Raw genomic sequence first — 22,791 nt, 5'->3', positions numbered from 1 at the left:
GGTATATATACTATATCAATCCAGATCAGCAACAGATCATACTATATATACACACATGCAATACTGTGGACTTGGTCAACAAACGTCGCGGCAGTTGCATTATTGTTTTTCTTATTGTGGCGATCGCGCGCGCATTCCACAATTCTAAAATTCTACGGAAGTCGACGTGAAGGGGCAAACAAATGGCAATTTCGTTAAACGTCGCCCATAAATTAGTCGAGCGCAAGTAAAAACAATTGTTAATATAGTAGAAATAAGTATATAACTCATATATAATGTGGAATATCTAAAGTAAATACGGGTTATTTATTGTAGCGCCGTTAACATTGCAAAGAGAAAAAAAAAGTGTCAATTCGAATGGGTTGTTATTGTTTTTTCTATCCACTCTCCAGGTGAGAAATGGGGCAGGGAAAAATATGCTAACATGTAACTCAAAATAAAATATATAATATTGCGAGATCTGCTTCTAATGAATGCAAGTGTTAAAGCGAATGTCAGTTGGAAAAAATAAGCGGTATTCCCTATATTACGCTCAGAAAAAATATTATAATACACATATAAGAGGCAACAACAAAATATAATGTATGAACATTTTTGTTCTATCTATTAAATTGCATATATTTAATAAGGTTGATAATTAAAATTTCGTTAGTTCAATATGCGAAATTTATACAGCTTAAAAAATTTATATTTTAAAATACATACTTAAAAATGTATATTTGTCTATATGTATGTATATACTTTTGGGTATTTAAAATATTTATTGATGTATATGTATTAAAGATATGTATAACGTATGATAAAGTAAGTATAGCTAATACCTAGTACAGTCGACATATTTCCACTATATAAGTAATATGTATTGTATTAATCATATTTCTAGGAACTTTACGCTATTACAATTATAATCTTAATCCAATTGACGTTAGCGAAACTAAATTGATTTTTGTTTCATACCACATTTTACTTTCTTCCACCTAAATAAATATACTATTGGTGTATATCTCTGTAGCGTTAGATAGATAAGTTACGCTTAAGAGACAACGTCAATGATAATTTTCGCTAATTATATGGCAATAAAATATGTACGAGACCCGAAATAGATAATGCCGTCACATACCGGGCCGTAAAAAGACGTCTATCAAAATTCTGATCACACATGGAAGATCTGCTTTTGTTCTTTCTTGTGGGTTTGGTCTTTTATTGCTATCTGCCATTTCAAATGGTGGGCATAATAAATTCACGTGACCCAAGAAGGAAATATGAACATCTTTACATATGCCCAAAAATTATAACGCTCTAATCAGCAATATCTATTTGCCAAGTAATTTATGCGCTTCACGATGCGACAACAGACGAAAACTCAAACTCAATTGTTTGACTTTTTGCTTTTATCTGATTGTTGAGGCGTGTGTGCAAGGTTTATTTATGAAAGTACTCGTAATTTGTAAGTCAAATCGTATCGTGTTTAAGTTTGCAATATCATATTTAAGTATGTGAAAGCACGAAAATTCAGCTCGAGTAAAGCTAAAGATTCACATAGACAGTTTACGGAACATTAAATCAATTATTATCTGTAGGCTATATTAAAATGTATTTAATCTTCATTTCTTATTATAAAATATTTATTCTAAATTTGTTCTAACGTAGTTATTATATAAACAGTTTTTTTTTTTTAATTTTTAGGCAATTATGATAAGTTTAATTAAATTTTGCTTGTGAAATTTGCTAAAAATTATCTATTTTGAATTCCAATTCTATTTAACATATTTCTATCATAATAATAAATATTTGGGCATCGTCTCTCCGCCGAACGAAACGCACGTACTATTATTTAATGTGACAATTATAATAACAATGAAAATTATTGAAATTTACACAACAAGCGGGAGTATGTGATTATATGAAACATTTAGAAATATGGTCAAGCTATAGCTATACGAATTACAGTTCTAAATACGGAATATTCATTTGCAAAAATGTAATTAATCGTAGATCATTAACTGTAGGTGTAATGGCATCGGTGGTAGTAGCTATAATTAGTAGCTGTAAAGCAAAATTATCAATTGGGTTAGAGAGGACTTTATGCCCTTGTGTGGGGTGTTAATTAATGAGCGGTATGATGATTCGATTTCAGTTAATATAGAAAATTAATAATATATGTACGTCGAATTGATGGCAGGAAATTAATTTTAAAATTGCTACACAACTCTGGATTGCTGACAATTCAGCAATATAGTTATTCGATTTTAATTAGTTTGGATATAAATAACATCTATCTATCTAAGGCAGCAAATTGATTTGTAAATTGTTACCCTCGACTTGGCTAAATTAGATTGCCGTTTGTTAAATGGAATAACTATAACAAAAATCCCCGACATTTTTACATTATTCAAACACACTAATTTCAACCATTAAACAAAAACAAGTTGTTTAACAATGCGAAAGTCTGAAAAATACTTCATTGGGACAGGTCTGGAGCTACTATAGATTAAAATATATTCATTCTCTCTTTAAGGGCGTATTGATAGGCTAATATAATAATATGTGTATAAAATATACAAAATAACATACTTAAATAATGTAGCTGTGCGAATTTCACGATGAGCGAAGTGAAATTTCCGACGAACGCGAATAAAATTCGAAGTCAACTCGAATTAGAGAGCCATTGGGAATATCAAAATTGCTCGAATGCAAATCAGCTGATCAGCAACGTCATCAATCGAAACGGAACGAGCTGCCGAACTGACCGAAGGTGATAACCGGGTCCGGCAGCAACCAAACTACCTAAAAACAACAACAACGGTGACAGCAACAGCAGCAGTAGCAGAAGCAGCAGCAACAGAGCTAGCAGCACCGGCGACGACGACGACGACACCGGCAGTCAATGTCAGAACGCGAAACGGCGGCGTTGACAACGGAGCTGCTCTAGAACCGCTCTGCCAGCTCGGGAAACTTTCAGCTAATACGCAAAGTGAACGTGGCTAATAGTATAACAAAGAAAATTAACCGAATCAATCAAAGCGTCAATCAAGCGGAATATGCGCACTCACAACAACAACTACAACAGCAAGTGTCTTGGGCAACAGCAACAACAATAGACGTGAACAAATCAAAACACGCGCTCAGCAGGTGGCACAGGTGCGATCAAAGGGTGGTGCAGAAGAGGGGACCGTGAATTACGGGCTTTGCACAGTTTTCTATACCGCGCACAATTGAATTCATTGTTTTTATTTTAATTATATTTAAATACCAGTAAATTATGTACCGTGTAGATCATTTCGAACAAAACTGAATGATTGTATTTTATATACACTGCCATGCAAACAATTTAATGTGTTCCTAAACTACAACAAAATATTAAACACAAGACTTTTAACATTTCTAAATCATAAGTCATTCCCTTCAATCGTGTTTCAACAAGAAACTTCCAACATTTCAACTTCTGCTAAGCAAAAACAAAATCAGTCTACCCTGCATTCCCACTTTCAACGAGTTCAGAGTATAAAAAAAAAATACTCTACATATGAGTGTTTAGTTAAGCTGACTTGTTAGGTCTCAAGAACCAGCTTAGCATATAGATTGCTGAAAATCTTCAAGAGCTTTTTAATTAAATAAACTTGAATCTTGAGCAGGCACTTTTATACGCCTATCGGGCATTCCCATTATAGATCATCCATAATAGGAAACGTAAAATGATCGTATTCACCTAATCGGTTAAAAACTAACCGCAAATCTGGCTCTTAATACGATTACAATAAAAAGCAAGTAAATAAAGTAATAAACAAGTAAAAATCAAATCAGCATGATTTACATAAAATAGATTTATGAAATACATAAACTATTTTTAGCACCTTGTCAAGTGAAAAAAATACAATCTACAGAATTGAAACAGTCAACAAAAATTTGTTGGATTTTCGCAGTGTCATAAAATGAAATATAAACCGCGTGAAGTGGATAAAAACATAAAAAAGCGAGAGTATAAATAAATATATATACATATAGTTAGTATGCAAATGACACACATTTGAGTAATTCAGTTTTTTAATTTTTGTTAAATATATAAAAGGAATATATATACATTAGCTTCGAAAGCAAAATAAAAATCGTATAAAATTTGAGTGTTTGTAGCTCATTATCAGCGCGCGGTTGGACTGAAAAAAATACACGCAATAATATAAAAAATATCAAAAATCCAAACTGGCTGAAACCGCTTTACACTTGATTTTCTGCTGTAACGCAAATAAGAACTTTGTATGCAAATGCCAAAGCTAGACATATGTAAGTGTATTTACCCTCGTCGTATAGCTGCTAAGTGCTCTGCGCCTGATTCATAAATCTTTCAAATTTGTCGTCATAATGCTGACAAAAGATTAAGGCATTTTAATAAATCTTCGTAGGTAGGCACGAGCTTGCAAGTGTTTGCTTTAATTTTTACAATATAGCGATTGTAAATTAAAGCCCGTTGAGCACTTGGATTTGAAATATCTGGATTACTCAGTTTTTGGTATACGATAAGCCCGTTGCCGGAGTATTTAGTAGGGAAATGGCCTCGTGAGCTCTCTCTTGAGCAAAATAATGCACAAAGATAAAATTATCTTCGAGTTTTGTTTTCTCAGTGTGTTCTCTACGCTATGCGATCTCATTTTGAGTAATTAGAGAGTGCGAAAGATGCTTTAACACACCTCAACAAGATTCATATATCTTGTATTTTTGCAAATAAAACTGTTTGAAGACAAATAAGAGGCTTTATATATTATTTATTTCGAAATAAGAAGATGATTTCTACAGTTCGAGTTAATATAACGAATGAATTTATCAACACTGAAAAACATAAAATGACTTTACTCCGTTAATCCTGTTTATTAGTGTAGACTTCACTAATACAAGTGCACGCTGCATAGCGCAGCGGCCTTCATAGTAATGTTCTCCTTAATTCACACTCTCTGCATGTAATCTTTATCGCATGACATTCTCTCTCTTTCACTCATTATCGCTCTCTCTCTCACTCTAATAAGCATACAACTTGTTTTGCATCCCAATTCACAGCCAATTTACATGTGGGGGCGATCGTTGGGTGTTTAGTGTTAGCTGCAAGAGAGAGAGAGAGAGAGGGAGAGAGAGATATACAGAGAAAGAGGGCGACAAATGGGGGTGGGTATAATGTTTGCTCATGCATAATTTAATTAGCTTAGCTAATAAAGCAGCTCGTATACAGTTATTTACAATATGCTATTTATTTTTATATCATTCCAGCCAAAAACAATAAATACACGACCATAATATATTGCCACAGTTAATTAATTCCAGACAGGAAAAAACAACAACAACAACAACATAAAAGAAGCAAAAAATTAAATAATTGTTGCTAATTTCTGTCCGTATTTGGAGTTAATCCAGGGCGCAGATAGCACAGATAGAACAGATAATGAAACTATGATACATTTGACAATTTTTGTTGTCGTCGTTCCTAATTAAGCCGTCACACACTCAAGTGCGCCACTTCAAATAGTTCGGAGCACCCCGCCCACAATCTCGCTCACTATCGCAGTGCCAAACAACAGCAACAGCAGCTAGTAGTCGTAGTAGAAGACGAAGAGGAAGAACTATAAGAAGTGAAGGTTTATACCGGTACAACAAACGCGCTGTCAACGCTGCCGTCGGAGTCAGCTGCTCCGCAAACTGAACGCATTTTCGTTTTTGCTCGCTATAGAAAGAGTGCGTGTGTGTGCGTGTGTAGAAGAAACTGAGCGCGACGCGTCGCGACGTTGGCTGCACTCCCGCTCAGTGCGCCCAACTTTCCGCAATCGAGAATCGCAGCAGAGCTTGGGATGAGTTGTGACTGTGGCGTTGGCGTTGGCGTTGTCGTTGACGTTGACGTTGGCGCTGGCATCTCTGCCGCTGCAAAGGAAGTCGATCTTGTGAGTCGCTTGGTGCAACACAAAAGTGCAGCTAATTGAATTTAATGCACAAGCAAAAGGAATTTGATTTCATTTTCACATGTGACGCATACGCAGAGCCCACAGCAGAGCCAAACGCAATGCGGAAAGAAAGTGCGAGTGAAAAAACAAAGCAAATCGCGAATCTGCACAGTGAATGCAAATGCAAAGTAAACAACGCAAATAAAAGCACATAAACAAAAGAAAATCAGTGCAAACAGTGGAATTCCAATTACAATACATTAATATTCAAAGCAACTGCATATTATTGTGATATTGCAACATGTTTAACAAAAGTTCAAACACAAAATCAAATAAAAATGGACACGAATCTCAGCTCCTCGTGCCCTCGCCGAATCACACGCTGCCCCTGCGCACGAGCTCCAATGCGTCCTCGTTGCGCTTCAATATGGGTCACGACCACGACCACGACAAGAGCCCGGATGGTTCCGAGGAGGGCCTGGGCTATACGCACACGCTGGTGAGTTAATGCACAAAGTGAAACTGATTCATATAGGATATTTCTTTTATTATATATACATATACATCAATACATTACAAATAAGGGTAAATATGTTAGTGTTTACAGCCTCGAGCCTCAAAATTCGTATTATTAATCTCTGTCACAGTCGAGCTATGCATACTTTTTATATGCCCGACAGATATGACTATATAGATTTGTAATCTTATTTATTTTGGTTTCCAAGCGCGACCACATGACTTTCCAGATCATATGATCAGATTTGCGAACACAGATCGAACACATGATCTGGCAGGCTAGGCCAACAAACAACCAGTTGAACAAAGACAAATATGTATGGACGCACATGTGTACGAGCGTACTCCAACTGGGTTTCTCTCGCTATACCTGTTGGTTAGACATGACGTATCATATATGTATATTCATACACATATTCATTTCTTGAATAAATTATAATTATTTAAATTTGGCAAGGGGTTCCCCGAGCAACAAAACAATTCAACCACTTTAAATATGGTATAGTACATATTACTATAATTATTCGGAATTCCAGACAAACGAAGCATTCACTTACGGTACATGTATAGGTATTATATAGGTTTTTTGTCCAGTCAGTCACATTTATACGCTGCTTTTGTTTTGGTCTTTCTCTTGCTCTGATCAACAAGCATAGCACTCACTCTACCCATAATTAAATACAGACCGTATGTGTGCTTATTCAGAGCTAGATCTAATATTCTTAAATAATCTATACATATAAATAAACAAATACATAAATTTGCATCATCGACATGACAAATTAAGAATATAGTCATAATTATATTCAAATTCCCTTTGAAGTTGTTTGACCTTAGCGCATTGCTTTGCTGTAGATGCTGCGAGTGGGTCATCGGCTTATCTGTTTGCTTTAGAAATCTTATGATTAAGCGTTCGGTGTGTGATAAGAAAAAATTAGCATGGTGGAGCTGGTTGCCAAAAATAGCATAAATATAAAATAAACATTTACACAATTCTCTCTGCTGTCTCTTGAAAGCAGCCATGGAGCTCTTCTTTGGCGATAAACGATTTTGGCACGCGCTCATGCAGACCTACACGATCCTAGGTTGGAATAATAGCTTGTTTAAATTATTTTAGTTTAGATAAGGCCTGACACTTCTTAAAATCTTTTTGCGCATTTAGAAAAGTACGAAAAGGGTATTTAATCTTCTCTTTTGCAAAGTATATAATTTGATAAATACTGCCGCCGCCATAATTTTTGGATTTTTATAAAAATTATTCCAAAAATGTGCTAATCATAAGTTATTCATAAATTATTTTATACTTTTATAACGTCTATCGAGTTGATTGATTGATTTAGGACAACGATTGCAATTTAGCATTTATCGCCTAATGAATGAACAGAAGTAGCTCGTGCTTATGCCCTGGACCCATGGTATTTATGTTAGCTCAAAAGGAATTGAAATCGGACTCTTAATTACTCGCGAAACTCATGCGCTTTTTACTTTTTACGTAAGCCTATTTGATAACGGCTATTTCCGTAGCTCATTTATTATTATTTTGACATTAGTAGGAAAAGCCAAATTGCTAGTCAATTGTTTCCCAAATGCGCTAACTGTTTTCAGTTGACAATATCATTAATATAGGCATTACTTGGGAATCTTTTTAACTTGCCGACAGTTGAATTGATGAAATGTTTCACATTGCGCTTCAAAGCTGTTCAAATTCATTTACAATGTTTACACACAGTGCATTATTTATTCATGATATCAAATGGGAAATACTACATAAACAGCCCTTATGTATTATTATAGATAGTAGTGTTAATAATTAGAGGACTGATTGCAATAAATTTTTTTGCTTGAATTACCGAATTGAGAATCAATTAAATACATTATTTAGTTTGAGAGTTTCACAATCATATTAGAATTAGAATTCAAATGGACTATTGTATTCTTTTCGACACTTTACAGTTGTTCGATCATTGATCGTTGGGGCTTATCTGGCCTAAGCTCCATAAGCCATCATCATCAATCAAAAGAACTTCCCTATCGGCGATCACTTTGATTTAGGAGGGGCGACGATTGAGGCGTAAAATCCGAATCGATTTGATTTTGCGGCTGCACTCATTGATTATGAATGTTTACGGTCGATTTATTGTTTAATACAATTAACAATGTGCTTTATTGCGGGGCCTTAAAAGCTGTCGGCAGCTATTTCGCTACCAAACAGTTGGCTCGGGCCATAAATGTGAATTGCATTTGTGATAATATGGAATTCTTGATTCTACTTACATAAGTTTTGAATTTATCTCGAGAATCTGTGCAAATATTACACGATTACGTTATTTGTTAACATTTTTAATTAATTTTTGCACAGGTGTTGTTGTTGCTGCCGCTATTCACGCCTTTATCTTGGCCCGAATATCGGGATCGGGAAGCTGTTGAGAACTGAAATCTACGGCTGCGGCCAAACATATTCCATGATCTTCAGTTGCCCTGGAATTGTGGCCAAGTTCACTTTACTCTGTTATTGGTTGTGCCTCTTTTTGTTTCCTTAAAGTTCAAAATCATCAAAATTATGTTAAAAAGTAATCTTAAGGTTTGTCAAATGTCCCGAAAAGCTAAAACTTTTTACATTTAAAATATAAAAATAACCTTTTCGATGAAAAACTTTACCAAAATTATTATTAGTTAAAAAATGAATAAATAAATGATAATATTGAACTGTAAAATAGCCGTAAATTTGAAATCAAAAGCTATTGCCTTAAATATTCGAAAAGATATACCTGCTACAAATTAAACAAGGCTGAAGGAACTGACCATTTGTTTCTTTATTTTTTAACTGTTTCTTATAAATTGGTTAACATTTTTGAATTGGATTCCGTAAGAGACGCGCCTTCTTTTATCTGTGTAACAACAAAAATAATTCACAAATAATACACAAGACTATCGAAAAATACAATAGAGATATCTTAAATATTATTTGAAAGTATAAATAAATTTGATATATCGTCTAATATACGATAAGAGGTATACTATGAGAGTGAATCTCTAAGTTTTATACATATACAAAATGATTTATGAATGTAATGGAAGTGGCAAGCAATTCAATTTTCCCCCCCCCTTAATGGGAATTGATGTCGTTCTGGGAATGTGCGCGTTCAGATATTGAAATAAACTGATATAATGGGATAATAGTTATAGTCCCACCATATGACGCAAAGATAACTGGAATTATTAGGCGACAATCTCAATTTTTCTAGGCATTTCTCCATCTTATTCTCTTCTTTTATCCTCATCTGTAGAATGATTTTGCGAATAGAATTAATATAATAGTATTGGAACCAATAAAATTCAACTTAATATCTTAATTCAGATACTTTTTAAATATTATTTAATTTCTGATATACGATAAAAACAAAAACAATAGCAGTAGTATTGTTGAAAACAATAAACCTAATGATAAAGTCCATATTTTGAAAAGAATTTCAAACTAATTATATTTTTAACTTACATATTTATATTATTTCACTCAGATAAAATATAAATTTTATTATATTATTATTATATATCCATTGCTTTACAAGTGGGGCTTGCAGCTCTTTCCTTTCTTATTTTTCTGTCTCTCTTTTTCTATATATTTCCCTTTTCTTTCTCTATATATATTTCCCTTTTCTTTCTCTCTTTATATCTGCCTACCCTCCTCTTTCTTGCTCCATTTTTCTCGCTCTTTGCCTTGACCCTTATACTTCCCTCTATTTTTTATTTTTTGTATCCCTCTCTCATGGGGAGAGATACAAAAGTATTGTGTTCAGCTTTCTAAGCTTTTATATGACTTTCTCGAATATTCCAAGCCTTTTTCTACAAGTTTTTCGCTTTGCGCACTTCACTCAGCGATCCACTTCAGCACAGTCGCATGGATTGAATCATTAAAGATCATTGGACCGTCTAATTCGCTATTCTCAAATGTAGGATCTATATTGAGTAAGCAATGTAGGATGTTTGCGTCGCGCTTGTTGATCGCCCAGTTCAATCTGCGACGTGTATTCAACCTATGTAGGGTTAGGCACATCATTAATGCCGTCATTTGGACAGGCGTCGCACTAAATTGAGCAATTCAATCAAAACCAAACTTTGCACTGGCTCACGACACTTACAGAGCAGCAAAAAAGAAAAATCTGAAGAAAGATACATTTGTATCTGAGAAAATGCCGCATAGACAATCGCAGACATGTGACTCGGTGCCATGTGCATAATCCACCTACACACATGTATACATATATTGAAAAAAAAAACACTTGAAGAGTTTAAAGCAAGATGATGTCGGCGAAAAGTCGACTCAAATTGAGCTGCTTAAGTGACAAGGCACAGTGGGGCAAGGTTTACAACAAATTAATAAAAATATTTGACAGGCATATATACATATGTATATGTATATATACATGTGCGAAATAAGCAGTCAAGAATGTGGTTGGTCAGCAGTTTTGGTAGCCTTTGCACCACTGTGCGCCGTGGCATTTTCACTTTTGCTCTAGCCCAGGCGGCACAAATTATTAAATTTATGAAATTTTATTGATGTTTTACACACAAACTTTGACCGCTTGAGTGCGGTTGTTTGTGTGTGTGTGTTTGTGTGTGTGCAGAGGGAGGGGATAAGTGCATGTCGGTTCTAAGCACTTGAGACTCAGTGCCACATTTTATGTAGAGTCTTGAGCTTAAGCGAAACAATATCGAGACGACTCTGCCGCAGATTCAGTTCAGTTCTAAACTTGATGCGAGACGCACGCAGCTAAAGATACTTTATCTGACGGATGCAACCGTGCAGTAGATGCCAAGAGTTCACACAGGAAGCGCTTAATTAATGTCATTGCTTAGGCAAATCGAAGATTTGGTTAGCCCGCAAAGGCCCGCAAAGCCATGGCAATAGCGACGATCGATTAACTAGTTTTTAACCTCGTGCGTCGTATCGATATCGCGTTACTCTCTCTTCAGCTATATTCACCCCATACCCACACAGATATATATATATATATATATATATATATATTTTTATACATATACACAAGCAGCCATGGTGTATTTTGCCACTCGCGATAATCGTGATCGTAATGGCAAAGCCAAAACCAAACAGCAAGTCGAACGTATCATACACGATGAAGAGTTTGGTGAAGAGAATGTCGAGCTGGTCGACTCCGAGTGGGCCGACTTTGAGAAGTTCATTCGTCAGTTGCGCCAGAGACGTAACAGTAACATATCCATGGAGACGGAGCTGCGGCATGTCCAGAAACACCCGAAAATCAAATCGCAGGCATTCTATCCGTGTCCGCCGCCAGCCGAAAATGGACCCGATTCTGACTCATCCGATGACGATGATCCGTTTGGATATATCGACACACTTGTAAGCACAATAAATATTTCTATATAGCCACCCAGTAGGCATCGATGTAAACGATCGATGAGCTCGTATTAATCAACTTAAGTAAGCCATCTGCTTAAGTGATAAGATTTCTTGAACTAGGTGTACTTGGCAACCGTAGCGCCAACAGCGCCTTATCTTTATATCGCATATATGAATGGTCTATTCACCCAGCAATTCAAAAACAATCAGTCTGCTTCTAGCGTATATATCAGTTATATTGATCTTGCTCACTTTGGCAATGTCTGATGTGTACAATTATGATATTGACGTAGTGATAGAGCAACAAGGAGAATACATTTAAAGTCTATCGCTTACAGATTGATATAATCATAATAACCATAAATCAACTAAAAATTTCCTAACATTAAAGATAAAATCGTAGGCAGAAACACTTCAAAGAACAGAACAGAAGAATCATCAAAATGATCCAAGAGTAAAGACTCTCGTACAATCGAAAGTTAGGGTATATAGTGACAGCGTTTGCATATTTTTGTTTGGCGTGTTTTCCCTTTTCAAGTCGATGTGCAGAAGCAATGAAAAATAATGAATGAGAATGCAGAGAGGTGCAAAAATATGCTGCTATTTTTAATCGGATTATAATGAATAATATTTAGCGTTTATTATGAGTTAAGAAATTATTTCACTGTCGAAGGTAGTAGGTTGCAAGCGCAAGGGTAACCAGGCTAGCCAAAGAACACAAATAATTCATGTGTACTTTGGCTTGACTTAAAAAAAGTATCTCAAAAAAAGTATTAAATAACTTTCTGACTGTTAAATGGAAAATAGAAACTAGAAAAAGAGTCCATAAAAATTAACTCAGTTGCTTTTTCATCAATATTTATTTATGGGAAATTGTGAAAATATTTAATGTACTCGAACTTCTTAACGATTGGAAAACACCTTTGAGAGCATTCTAACAATTTAATTGTTTATGTTCGACGTTAAGAGTTTTCGGGTACAGCTGGTTACCCTGGGCAATGCAAAGCGTCTAGTGTGTGGTCGAAAGAAAATTTCAATAATTTTTCAACAAGCGGAAAAGCTCGCGAGCATGTCCGTTTTAGTTTTAAAAAAGTTTTCCCAAAGATTAGAACGCAGCGTCGGTGTCGGACAAATGCGTGAAAATCAATAGAAAATACTAAGGAAAATCGTTGCGAATTATTGTGTGGATATTAATTTAAATAAAAATCAGTGAAAATATGCATAAATCAGTGTTAATGTATATCTGAGCACCTATGAGAGTTGTGCGGAAATCTTTCGCCATATAATCTGATTGTAAAAATGTTAAAAATAATTGCGATAAAATTCACAAATGTTGACGGGGCGCGCCTCAAGGGCAGCGACATGTAATTACGGCGACTTGCAATGTGAAAAATCAACAGCAAGAAGAAGCTGAAAAACTAAAAATAATTGGCAACAAAATGCGAAACAGAAATTCGGCCAACAGCCACAGGCATGTCAAAGGCCGTAATACAGATCTAACCGACTGACACGCAGCACAACAAAAACAAAAGCAACAACAGCAACATCAACAACATATATAAGATCTATACTATCTAGCATTGAACGATCATAGAACAAATTGCATTCGTCTATTCGAATTTCGAAATTCGTAACGTAATCAAATTCGGTTTGCTTCATGTTCAACAACAGTCGCACTCACCAGGATGAGTACATTCGCGAATATGCCTTCGAGCCGGAGCTGCTGATCAATCGCGAGGAGTATCTGCGCGAGGAGCAGCGCGCCCAAAAAGCACCCTCCACTCCTGTTCGCCTGCGCTGGGATGAGGCCATTGCCAAACAGAAGCAGAAGCAACAACAGCAACGCAAGTCCGCTGAAACAGCCAGCGATGACAAGAATCAAATTGAGTTCGAAATTGAGGCGTTCTACTATGTAAGATAATATTACTAAATAATGTACATTATACACAAAGAATTCAATTCGAACTTGCATTCAATTGATTGCATTAATTGCAAAACCAGTTCAAGGAGCCGAAACCGATTAATGGATCAGTAAAGTGGATCAAATTTTTCGAAATTATGCTTCTTTTGTATATCGGGAAATAGTATCAGGATTGCAACTGCTGAGGCAGCTTGTGCGTTCGAAATTGAATCATTATTCTGTGTGAACATATCAGTAAATAAATTCCGAACTCGAGTGAATTGAACTAACTCATATTCAAAAATATCGTTCGATATTAGTGGCAGTAAGGATATTCAAAGCATTGAATCTGAAAACAGCTTAACTAGTTTTCAGTTCTCTATACCTGAGTGTGTACTGTACTGTGAACTAGATCTATTTACAGCCAAAAGCTATGCAAAAACTGATAGATTTGATGGTTCTATAGCCAATGCAGACATATGTATGTATTTTCCCAGGCTAAAGAGACCTTCGCCCAGACCTCTGGGAAATTAGCTACGTTGCTCGTTCTTCTGCTATTTTATTTTTGTTGCATTTCTTATATTTTCTTTCGATGTTTTCTTTTTTCATGTTCTTTCTTGTCGCATGCCTAATTATTTATATTTATTTGGCTTTTGTTTTGACCATGGTATATGTGCTGGGGACCTTTCGCATACGACTTTCAGATTGCACTGTCAATGAATTTTAGTTGATACATATGGGGGTCTACGGACTGACTGTAAATTATAATATTAAAAATATTGAGTTTTAGAGAATATATATATAGTTGATCAGCCAACAGCTTTTATAACATAGTTTATGCTTTGTGAATGAGTTATCATAAATAATTTCTTTCTTATTTGCTGAAAGTTTTTATTTTATTTATTCTCTTTTTTTTTAATACATATTATATACATATAATATTTATACATAAATATATATTCTCTCTTTCTATTAAGTCTCCAAGCACACTCTTATATTATTCGCTCTCTTATATTTCTTAATATATATATAATTACATATTTGTCAAAGAGCACTCATCTGCGTAATCATTGTCAATTTCTTAAAATATGCGAATTTTATGGTTTTTTCGTTCCTATGCTCTTCATCCATGAGATGGGAATTTCCGCAAATAAGAATCGTTCTGTGACGAAAATTCGTCGTCTATGAGATATGTGCTCTCTTATGTTATTTTTTATCTATATGTATATTTTTGTTTTGATTGGCTTTTTTATATACCCTGCATATTTTGTAAATGGCTTAGCTGGGGTATGATGTGCAATGAGAACATCAACTTCTAATATACGATAATATTGCGATATGTCATAAAAGAGTTTTCAGATCTCAGATTTCAGGATCGACTCGCTCAATGCAGTTATTTTAGATTGTGTTTCTTTCGAAGAGATATTTTATTCTTTTCTGGTATCTACTAGTCGAGCACCGCCGGCTAGAGCATTCTTTTCCTATTGTTTGGTTTATTTTAAAAGTCGAGAGTTTTCAAGTTATTTATATGTAGGGGACCTTTGGCTGCTGCCAAAATGATCAACAAGTGAAACGATTGTGTTAGTAAGTGCTTGGTATTCTTGGAGGATGGTGGACAACGTTTTTTTATATTTAATTTCCATTGTTTTGTACAATTGAAGAGGCATTCAACAAAGCCCAACAAGTATAACAAAATATATGATATATCATTTGTATGCTTATAATTGTTTTTAATTCACAGATGTATGGTCGTTATACGAAAGATCTAGGAGAATTTGCTAAAGATGAAGCCAGAAAACTCAAACTACTCGAAAAGCGAAGAAAGCAAGAAGATAAACAAAGAAATAAGGTAAATTCTAAATATAAGAACAAAGAAAGTATGTATATATATTTATAATTTCTTTAAAAAAATAATCATGTGACAATCTATATATTATAATGTGCCTAACGTACTGAGAAATATATAAATACTTAAGGTAAAGCATACAATTTTTATAGGCAAACAAATTCCAATATACTCTATATATTCACTTAACATCGAAAATTATGCAAACTACTCGCATTCATGAAATTCACAAACCCCATTTGATTCCGCACAAGAATAATTTGGCATAGATCCCAATAGATCCCATTGACAATCGTTGCTACATACAGTACTACATGTAATGCCCGACTAAATATCTGAATAAACATATATATGTATATTTACACATATATGTATGTGGTATACATATATACGTATGCTAAGATCATTTTGAGCGCATCGGTTTATAAAGCAGCAGTGCTGGGAAATATTTACAGGAACTGTTGGGCAAACGAGCGACGCGCATAAAACGCATCTCATCATGGATATGGAAGCATACATTGGCGCGGTTGGGCGAGGATTGGGTATTCCTGGCCCTGCTGGGCATCATAATGGCCCTGCTCTCCTTCATCATGGACAAGGGCATATCAATATGTACAAATGGTAAGCCCACGGCCAACCATTACACTCATTGTAACTCCTACTTCTATTCTTATTGATTCACATCTTTGCTCACATATCATTATAGCTCGTATTTGGCTTTATCGCGATCTTACTTCACAACCCTTTATACAGTATATTGCTTGGGTATCATTGCCGGTCTGTCTAATATTATTCTCAGCCGGCTTTGTGCATCTCATCGCACCGCAAAGTATAGGTAAGTGCAGAACTAATTAACTAACTAACTATTACTAACTAGTTGGCATATAGAAATTGTCAAGTATTTGTTGTGCATAAGTAAGATTAAACGTTTTTCTACCGCCTAAATAGTTTTTTTTTTTTTTTTTTTTTATATGTTTCATTTTTTAACTTTAAAATATTTTGGTAGCTCTATAACTCGTAGTTATTTGAGTTTTCCAAAGCAAAAATAAACCAAAAACTGAAAACTATATTAATTTTTTTACTTACTTACTTACTTCGATGGTTGTTTAGGATTCGAAAAGAAAAACTAGAAAATATATTCAAGCAAATGATTTTTGCTATAGGTTTCCTTAACAAATTATATGCATATATATATAAAACGAGAACTATACAAATTTCTTAGAATTAAAGAACTCAAAATATTGAGGTTAACCCAATGCCCTATATATCCCAGTTAAAGAACCATGAACAAATTTGTTTTTAATGGAAGTAAATTTGATAAATAAAAAAACACTGTACCACTGCAATCCGGCAGCTGCCCGCACCAAACACACTTGGCTTCTCCAAGAACTGATCTATCCCCACTAAATGTCTATATGTCTTATACTCAAAACTGACTATCCCATAAATGAGCACAACAAATTTACTAATTGATGTATATACACTCACTCACTTACCAGAGCACTAAGTGCATGCTAATTGCAAATTCTAGATATATATTGCATTTTATTGAACTTCGACTGTGTATAGGTTCCGGTATACCTGAAATGAAGACCATACTGCGCGGCGTTGCGCTGAAAGAGTATCTCACATTTAAGACATTAGTGGCCAAGGTAATTGGTTTAACGGCAACTCTGGGCAGCGGTATGCCATTAGGAAAGGAAGTAAGTATAAGAAATTGATGCCAGCTAATGGCGCACCCACTCAACAACTCGGTCACACATAAACACACGCACACACACACACACCCATTCACACATTTTGGAAAACTCTACAATTGAAAAAGTATATACAAAATTAACCCCGTCTTTAGGGTCCTTTCGTACATATAGCAAGTATTGTAGCACAATTATTAAGTAAACTCGTCACATCATTCCAAGGCATATATGAGAACGAGTCCCGCAACTCCGAAATGCTGGCGGCTGCCTGTGCCGTCGGCGTGGGCGCGTGCTTTGCTGCGCCCGTAGGTGGTGAGTACTAGAGTTCACATAGTAGAATTTCAAGAAGCTGAGACACGCATCGATCTATTCGACAGGCGTTCTGTTTAGTATTGAGGTAACCACAACATATTTTGCGGTACGCAATTATTGGCGCGGTTTCTTTGCGGCCGTGTGCGGTGCAACTGTTTTCCGACTGTTGGCCGTGTGGTTCCAGAATGCGGATACTGTGCGCGCACTGTTCCTAACCAATTTCACCACAGAATTTCCCTTCGATCCGCAAGAGCTGTTTGTGTTTGCACTGATTGGGTAAGTCAATATTTTTTCTACTGCGTCTTCAATATAATCTCTGAATACAAATTTTGTATTCCAACAGCTTTGTTTGCGGCTTGGGTGGCGCCACCTATGTGTGGGTGCATCGTCGATATGTGCTTTTCATGCGCTCCAACAAACGCATGAACAAATTTCTACAGAAAAAGTGAGTATCGATTACATATGTTATTGCTCCGATACCCAATGTGGCGGCTACATTATTAAAATATCGATATCGGACGTTGCATACTTAATTTTCGTTGAGTTCATTTATTCAATTCAAACTCATTTGATTTTCTCTCTTATAGTCGATTTCTGTATCCCGGCTTTCTGGCGCTGTTGGTTTCTAGCATTTCATTTCCCCTAGGCACAGGCCAGTTTTTAGCCGGGGAGCTCAGCACACACGAGCAGGTGACGCAGCTGTTCAGCAATTTCACCTGGTCGCGCAGTGATCTGACTGTGGAGCAGGCTGCCGTTGTCACGCACTGGATGACCAGCTACACGAGCGTCTTTGCCAACTTGGTGATCTTTACCATCTTCACGGTAAGTGAATGCATTTTCTTTTCTGTGTTATCAAATACTTATTAAATTTGTTGTTATTGCCTGCAGTTCTTCTTTTCGATCATAGCGTCCACGATCCCCGTGCCATCGGGCATGTTTATACCTGTATTCAAAATTGGCGCCGCATTTGGTCGCTTGGTGGGCGAACTAATGGCCTCCTGGTTTCCACATGGCGTGCGCTACGGCGGTCGATTGTCACCCATTATGCCAGGTGGCTATGCCGTTGTCGGCGCAGCTGCCTTTTCCGGCTCTGTGACGCATACGGTCTCCGTGGCTGTGATTATCTTTGAAATGACCGGACAGATAACCCACGTAGTGCCCGTGATGATAGCCGTGCTGGTGGCCAATGCGGTGGCATCGCTGCTGCAGCCCTCGATCTACGACAGTATTATACTGATTAAGAAGCTGCCGTATTTGCCTGATCTGTTGCCATCCAGTTCCGGCATGTACAGCATCTTTGTGGAGGATTTCATGGTGCGGGACGTGAAGTACATTTGGCATGGCATCTCCTATCAAAAGCTCAAGGAGGTGCTCAAGATCAACAAGGCGCTGCGCTCCCTCCCACTTGTGGACAGCCCGGAGAATATGATACTGCTCGGCTCAGTGCAGCGGTACGAGCTGATCAAGATCATTGAGAAGCATATTGGACGGGAGAAGCGCATGGAGGTGGCGCAAAAGTGGCAAAAGGAGGCCGAAGAGCGCGCCCTCGAAGAGGAGAAGAAAAAACAAGAAGCTGAGCTAAAACAGCGTCGACCCTCACGCTTCGAAGTTCTACCCGCCCCAGATATACTCAGTCTGCGGCAGATAGCCAATGATGAGATGTTGCCACCCAAGAAACGGGCCGAGACGCTGCATAGTTCCTTAACGCCACGCAAGTCCATATTGAAGAAGACCAACTCCTTCAACTTGAAGACCTACGCCCCCGCCTCGCCGCACAGTCCCAGCATTACGCCGTACACGACTATAACAGGCAATTCAGAGTTTCGTATACGGTCCGCATTCGAGGCCATCTTTAAGAAGTCCACCACGCTGCAGGATGTACAGCCAGATCCGGAAATGGGCTCCATGTCGCCGGCGGCCAGCAACAACGAGGTGCAAGCGCAACGTGCTCCCAGTGCGCCCAGCACACCTGGCATATCCAAGAAGGTTCAGTTGGTAAGTCATGCTCGCCATACGCTCCTTTTTTGCATTCTGGGGTTATTCGTGCTTAATAACTAACTGAGTTAAGCTCCTCAATTCACTTTGTCCGTTGCGCCCATTTCTGTAAATATATATTTGCATTCCAAGCAAGCACAAAACAATTGGAACTTTGTCACAGATCAGATCATGCTGGTAAGTACATAACAATTACATCGCTTTTCCTCAACGCATTCGTTTACTATTTGGTATTCTGATGAACCTCTTTCTCGCTCTGTGTCCGTTCACCTTCACCTATCCCATTCCATATCTGCAAGCAAGTAAACCCTATTACAAAATCGGAGTCAGCCAAAAAAATGGTAACCATTATAAATTTATAATTCAAATATATTATAAGGTAGATGTTATGTGCAATATTCATTTTCTTTGGAGCTAAGCACTTTTGTTGGAGCATTTCTTAAACACAAAGTAAAGTTTTAGGTTTAACCAGTTTAATAAATTTTCGGGAGTTGCCGTACCGTACATCAGCATCAGTTCTAGTACTCAATCGATCACAGTAGCATGCTTGCATATACACATACCTATTAAATATTTATATATATATAATGCGTTTAGCGTTATAGTTGTTTAAACAACAAATAATATTATTATAACGAAGTTCAATTCGTTTACCTAATCATAGCTGAATTGAATTGAACTTCTGAATACAACTGAACTACTTATGCTATATTCTGGGGATGTTATATAGGCCTGGCTTCGAGTTTTTATTGATTTGATTTTGGACTTGTAGAGCTTTTTGTTCTTATGTAAATAAAAGGGATATCTTGAAAAGCTTGAGATTTAAGAGAGTTCGTTTATCGTTTTTTGGTTATTTTGTTTATTAGTATCGTTTTTATAGTATCGTGAATGGAGGGATTGATTTGTTTATAGTGGATGATGGGGAGCGAGCGTGATTTTTATAATTTGCTCAAGTGCTGATCTATGTATTGTTGGTGGATATATTACTATTAAATATATAAAAGAGCTTAACAAACTCAGCGACATTTTATATTTATATTTAATATTGTTGATCGCAAATTAATATAAAAAATGCAACGCTTTGAATATGCCGCCCGATAAGGATGACAGAGATGTTACCATAACAGACAAAACAGATTCGTATAAACCAATTAATATGCCGATGAACGATATGAATACAGATAAGACCTGCATTAAATACAAAACAAATAAAGTTTCAGATCTTAATAGACAGACCCACGAACCGGCTGCTGTGTCCTTTCTAAACGAGAATCACGTAGATAAGCAAAGAAATGTTAAGAAAAAAATTCAATTCAGCTGCGACGTGAGAGTTAAAGACTCGGCATTGCATGACTATACTTTGGATAAGCTATCCGATTATCAAGAATCAAATGAAATGGGCTATACGATAGAAGATGACGATGATAATATTAATGACGATAACGAACAGACGGTAAGTATGATTTGTTCTCTGTATATCTTGTATGTCTCTTTCTTAAATTAGTGTCTTGTATTGTAATCCATACTAACCGATCAATTATTTCTATATCCGACATTAACCCAAAACTATTTCTATTTCTATTCTCTCTATTGTTTACACTGTACTCCGTTCTTGTAAATATATATATATATATATTTATATATATGTAAATCTCTTAATGCACAAACAAATCAAAATATATTAAACAGAGCACGATTACAAAAAAGGCGAAGTCAGTGCAATTGGTATGTATAAATTTATAGATAAATCCATCGATAAACGAAATACGTATAACTCAAAACTGAGCTACAAATGTTGATTTATGCGCATTTCTCTGTTTTAGCCAAGGGAACGTGTCATAGACATGTCGCCAGAGGATCAGAAGCAATGGGAACTGGAGGAAATGCAGAAGCCCATCGACTTAGAAAAGGCACAGATACATATAGATCCATCGCCCTTTCAACTTGTGGAACGCACCTCCATACTCAAGGTGCATTCGCTGTTCTCTATGGTGGGCATCAATCATGCGTATGTAACTAAAATCGGACGTCTTGTTGGCGTGGTCGGTCTCAAGGAGGTAAGTGCTTGCGAATCACTTACCGAGCATTAGCTGATACAAAATGTTTACTTGACAGTTACGCAAGGCCATCGAGGACATCAACAGCAACAGCTTCGTAGCGCATCCCCGGGACGAGGAACCCAATTCTGACGTGAAACCTGCTGTGGAGAAGCCGCTGCTGGCAGTTAGTCCAAGTGCTAGTGACAAAGCCGTTGACATGACCATTACCTCAATGGATTCGGCGCTCTCTAATTCTGACAACTGTTCCGACATTGAAATGGAGCATCTGAAGTCTCTCGATACGCCAGAAATAGCGCTGACCATGCCGCCAGCAGAAGCAAATGCAAATGCAACAACACAAGACACAAACAAATCTGTTTAAACTAGGTTTCCATCTATAGAAAAAATATATTTATATATATCTGCTGTTAGCTACGGCAACAATGTTTGTTAAATGCCGCTGTTAAAATTATTTAAAGATACATTTTAAAGCTAAACTAAGTGATAGCATAATTAATTAATTAGTTGATCAAGTTGTTATGTATTTATATCTCTCGCTAGTACATAAAATCAAAGATATCGTGATCTATATTTAAGTTGCAGCCAGTGCAAAATAAATATTTTAAAATAACAAAACGCTACTTTTGAAATATACATTCAATTCATTTCTGTGATTTTCCACATTCATGATATAATAAAATATTGATTTTGATTTGGACAGCCAATTCTAATCAGTCATTTAAATTTTGTGATAACTGGCAGCCAGAAGACTCCATAAAGTATATATGTACACATATATTCTTGATCAGGATGACGAGCTGAATCGATGTAGCCCTCTCCGTCTGTCCATGCGTCCGTCCGTATGAGCTCTGCGATCTCAGAAGATATTAGAGCTAGAGATATTTGAAATTCAGCATATACAAGTTTATCATATTTTTTCGACTCATCCGATTTCATTTTAATAGACCTGAAGGCTTCACAATTAATGGGCATGTATATTTGAAAAATTTGTAGTAATTTTACAATTTTGGATACCACGCGCGGCTAGCGGATGGGGTTGCATATCTATCATGTGTTTCTGTATGTGTGTAAGGCTTTGTAAGGCTCAAGGTATTTCCTAGTCGAGTATTCTCAACTAGAGCTCTCTTGTTTCGGTATTCACTCTTGTTATACCCTGAACCTATT

At 36.4% G+C, this 22,791-nt stretch overlaps 1 protein-coding gene and 1 long non-coding RNA gene across 13 annotated transcripts; both read left to right on the top strand.

Annotated features, from left to right (window-relative positions):
• The first annotated feature begins 2,689 nt into the window (after nt 1-2,689).
• LOC108659526 (uncharacterized) lies at nt 2,690-9,011 on the top strand. The gene is made up of 3 exons (XR_001926132.3): nt 2,690-3,141; nt 5,257-6,420; nt 8,797-9,011. It is a non-coding gene; the product is annotated as an uncharacterized LOC108659526 (long non-coding RNA).
• ClC-a (chloride channel protein 2) lies at nt 8,983-22,242 on the top strand. 12 transcript variants are annotated; one of them, XM_089256576.1, is made up of 16 exons: nt 8,983-9,018; nt 15,459-15,566; nt 16,019-16,184; nt 16,270-16,398; nt 17,133-17,266; nt 17,416-17,572; nt 17,638-17,848; nt 17,916-18,017; nt 18,160-18,394; nt 18,461-19,567; nt 19,700-19,744; nt 19,867-19,908; nt 20,670-21,020; nt 21,257-21,292; nt 21,391-21,624; nt 21,683-22,242. In XM_089256576.1, exons 1-16 carry the CDS (start codon nt 8,998-9,000, stop codon nt 21,986-21,988), a joined length of 3,384 nt encoding a protein of 1,127 aa, XP_089112702.1. In that variant the 5' UTR covers nt 8,983-8,997; the 3' UTR covers nt 21,989-22,242. The 12 variants fall into 12 exon arrangements, with proteins under 12 accessions (XP_089112702.1, XP_089112704.1, XP_017967975.1 ...); XM_089256578.1 differs by having other exon boundaries at nt 9,000-9,018; nt 16,000-16,184; XM_018112486.2 differs by lacking the exon at nt 8,983-9,018 and adding an exon at nt 11,469-11,817.
• Nucleotides 22,243-22,791: the final 549 nt, after the last annotated feature.

The sequence above is a fragment of the Drosophila navojoa genome, chromosome 2 (genome assembly GCF_054131105.1).
Source record: "Drosophila navojoa isolate 15081-1374.11 chromosome 2, UAZ_NAV_1.0, whole genome shotgun sequence".
Lineage (NCBI taxonomy): Eukaryota > Metazoa > Arthropoda > Insecta > Diptera > Drosophilidae > Drosophila > Drosophila navojoa.
Note: the sequence above shows the minus strand (reverse complement) of the source record. Positions and strands in the feature narration are given on the sequence as shown.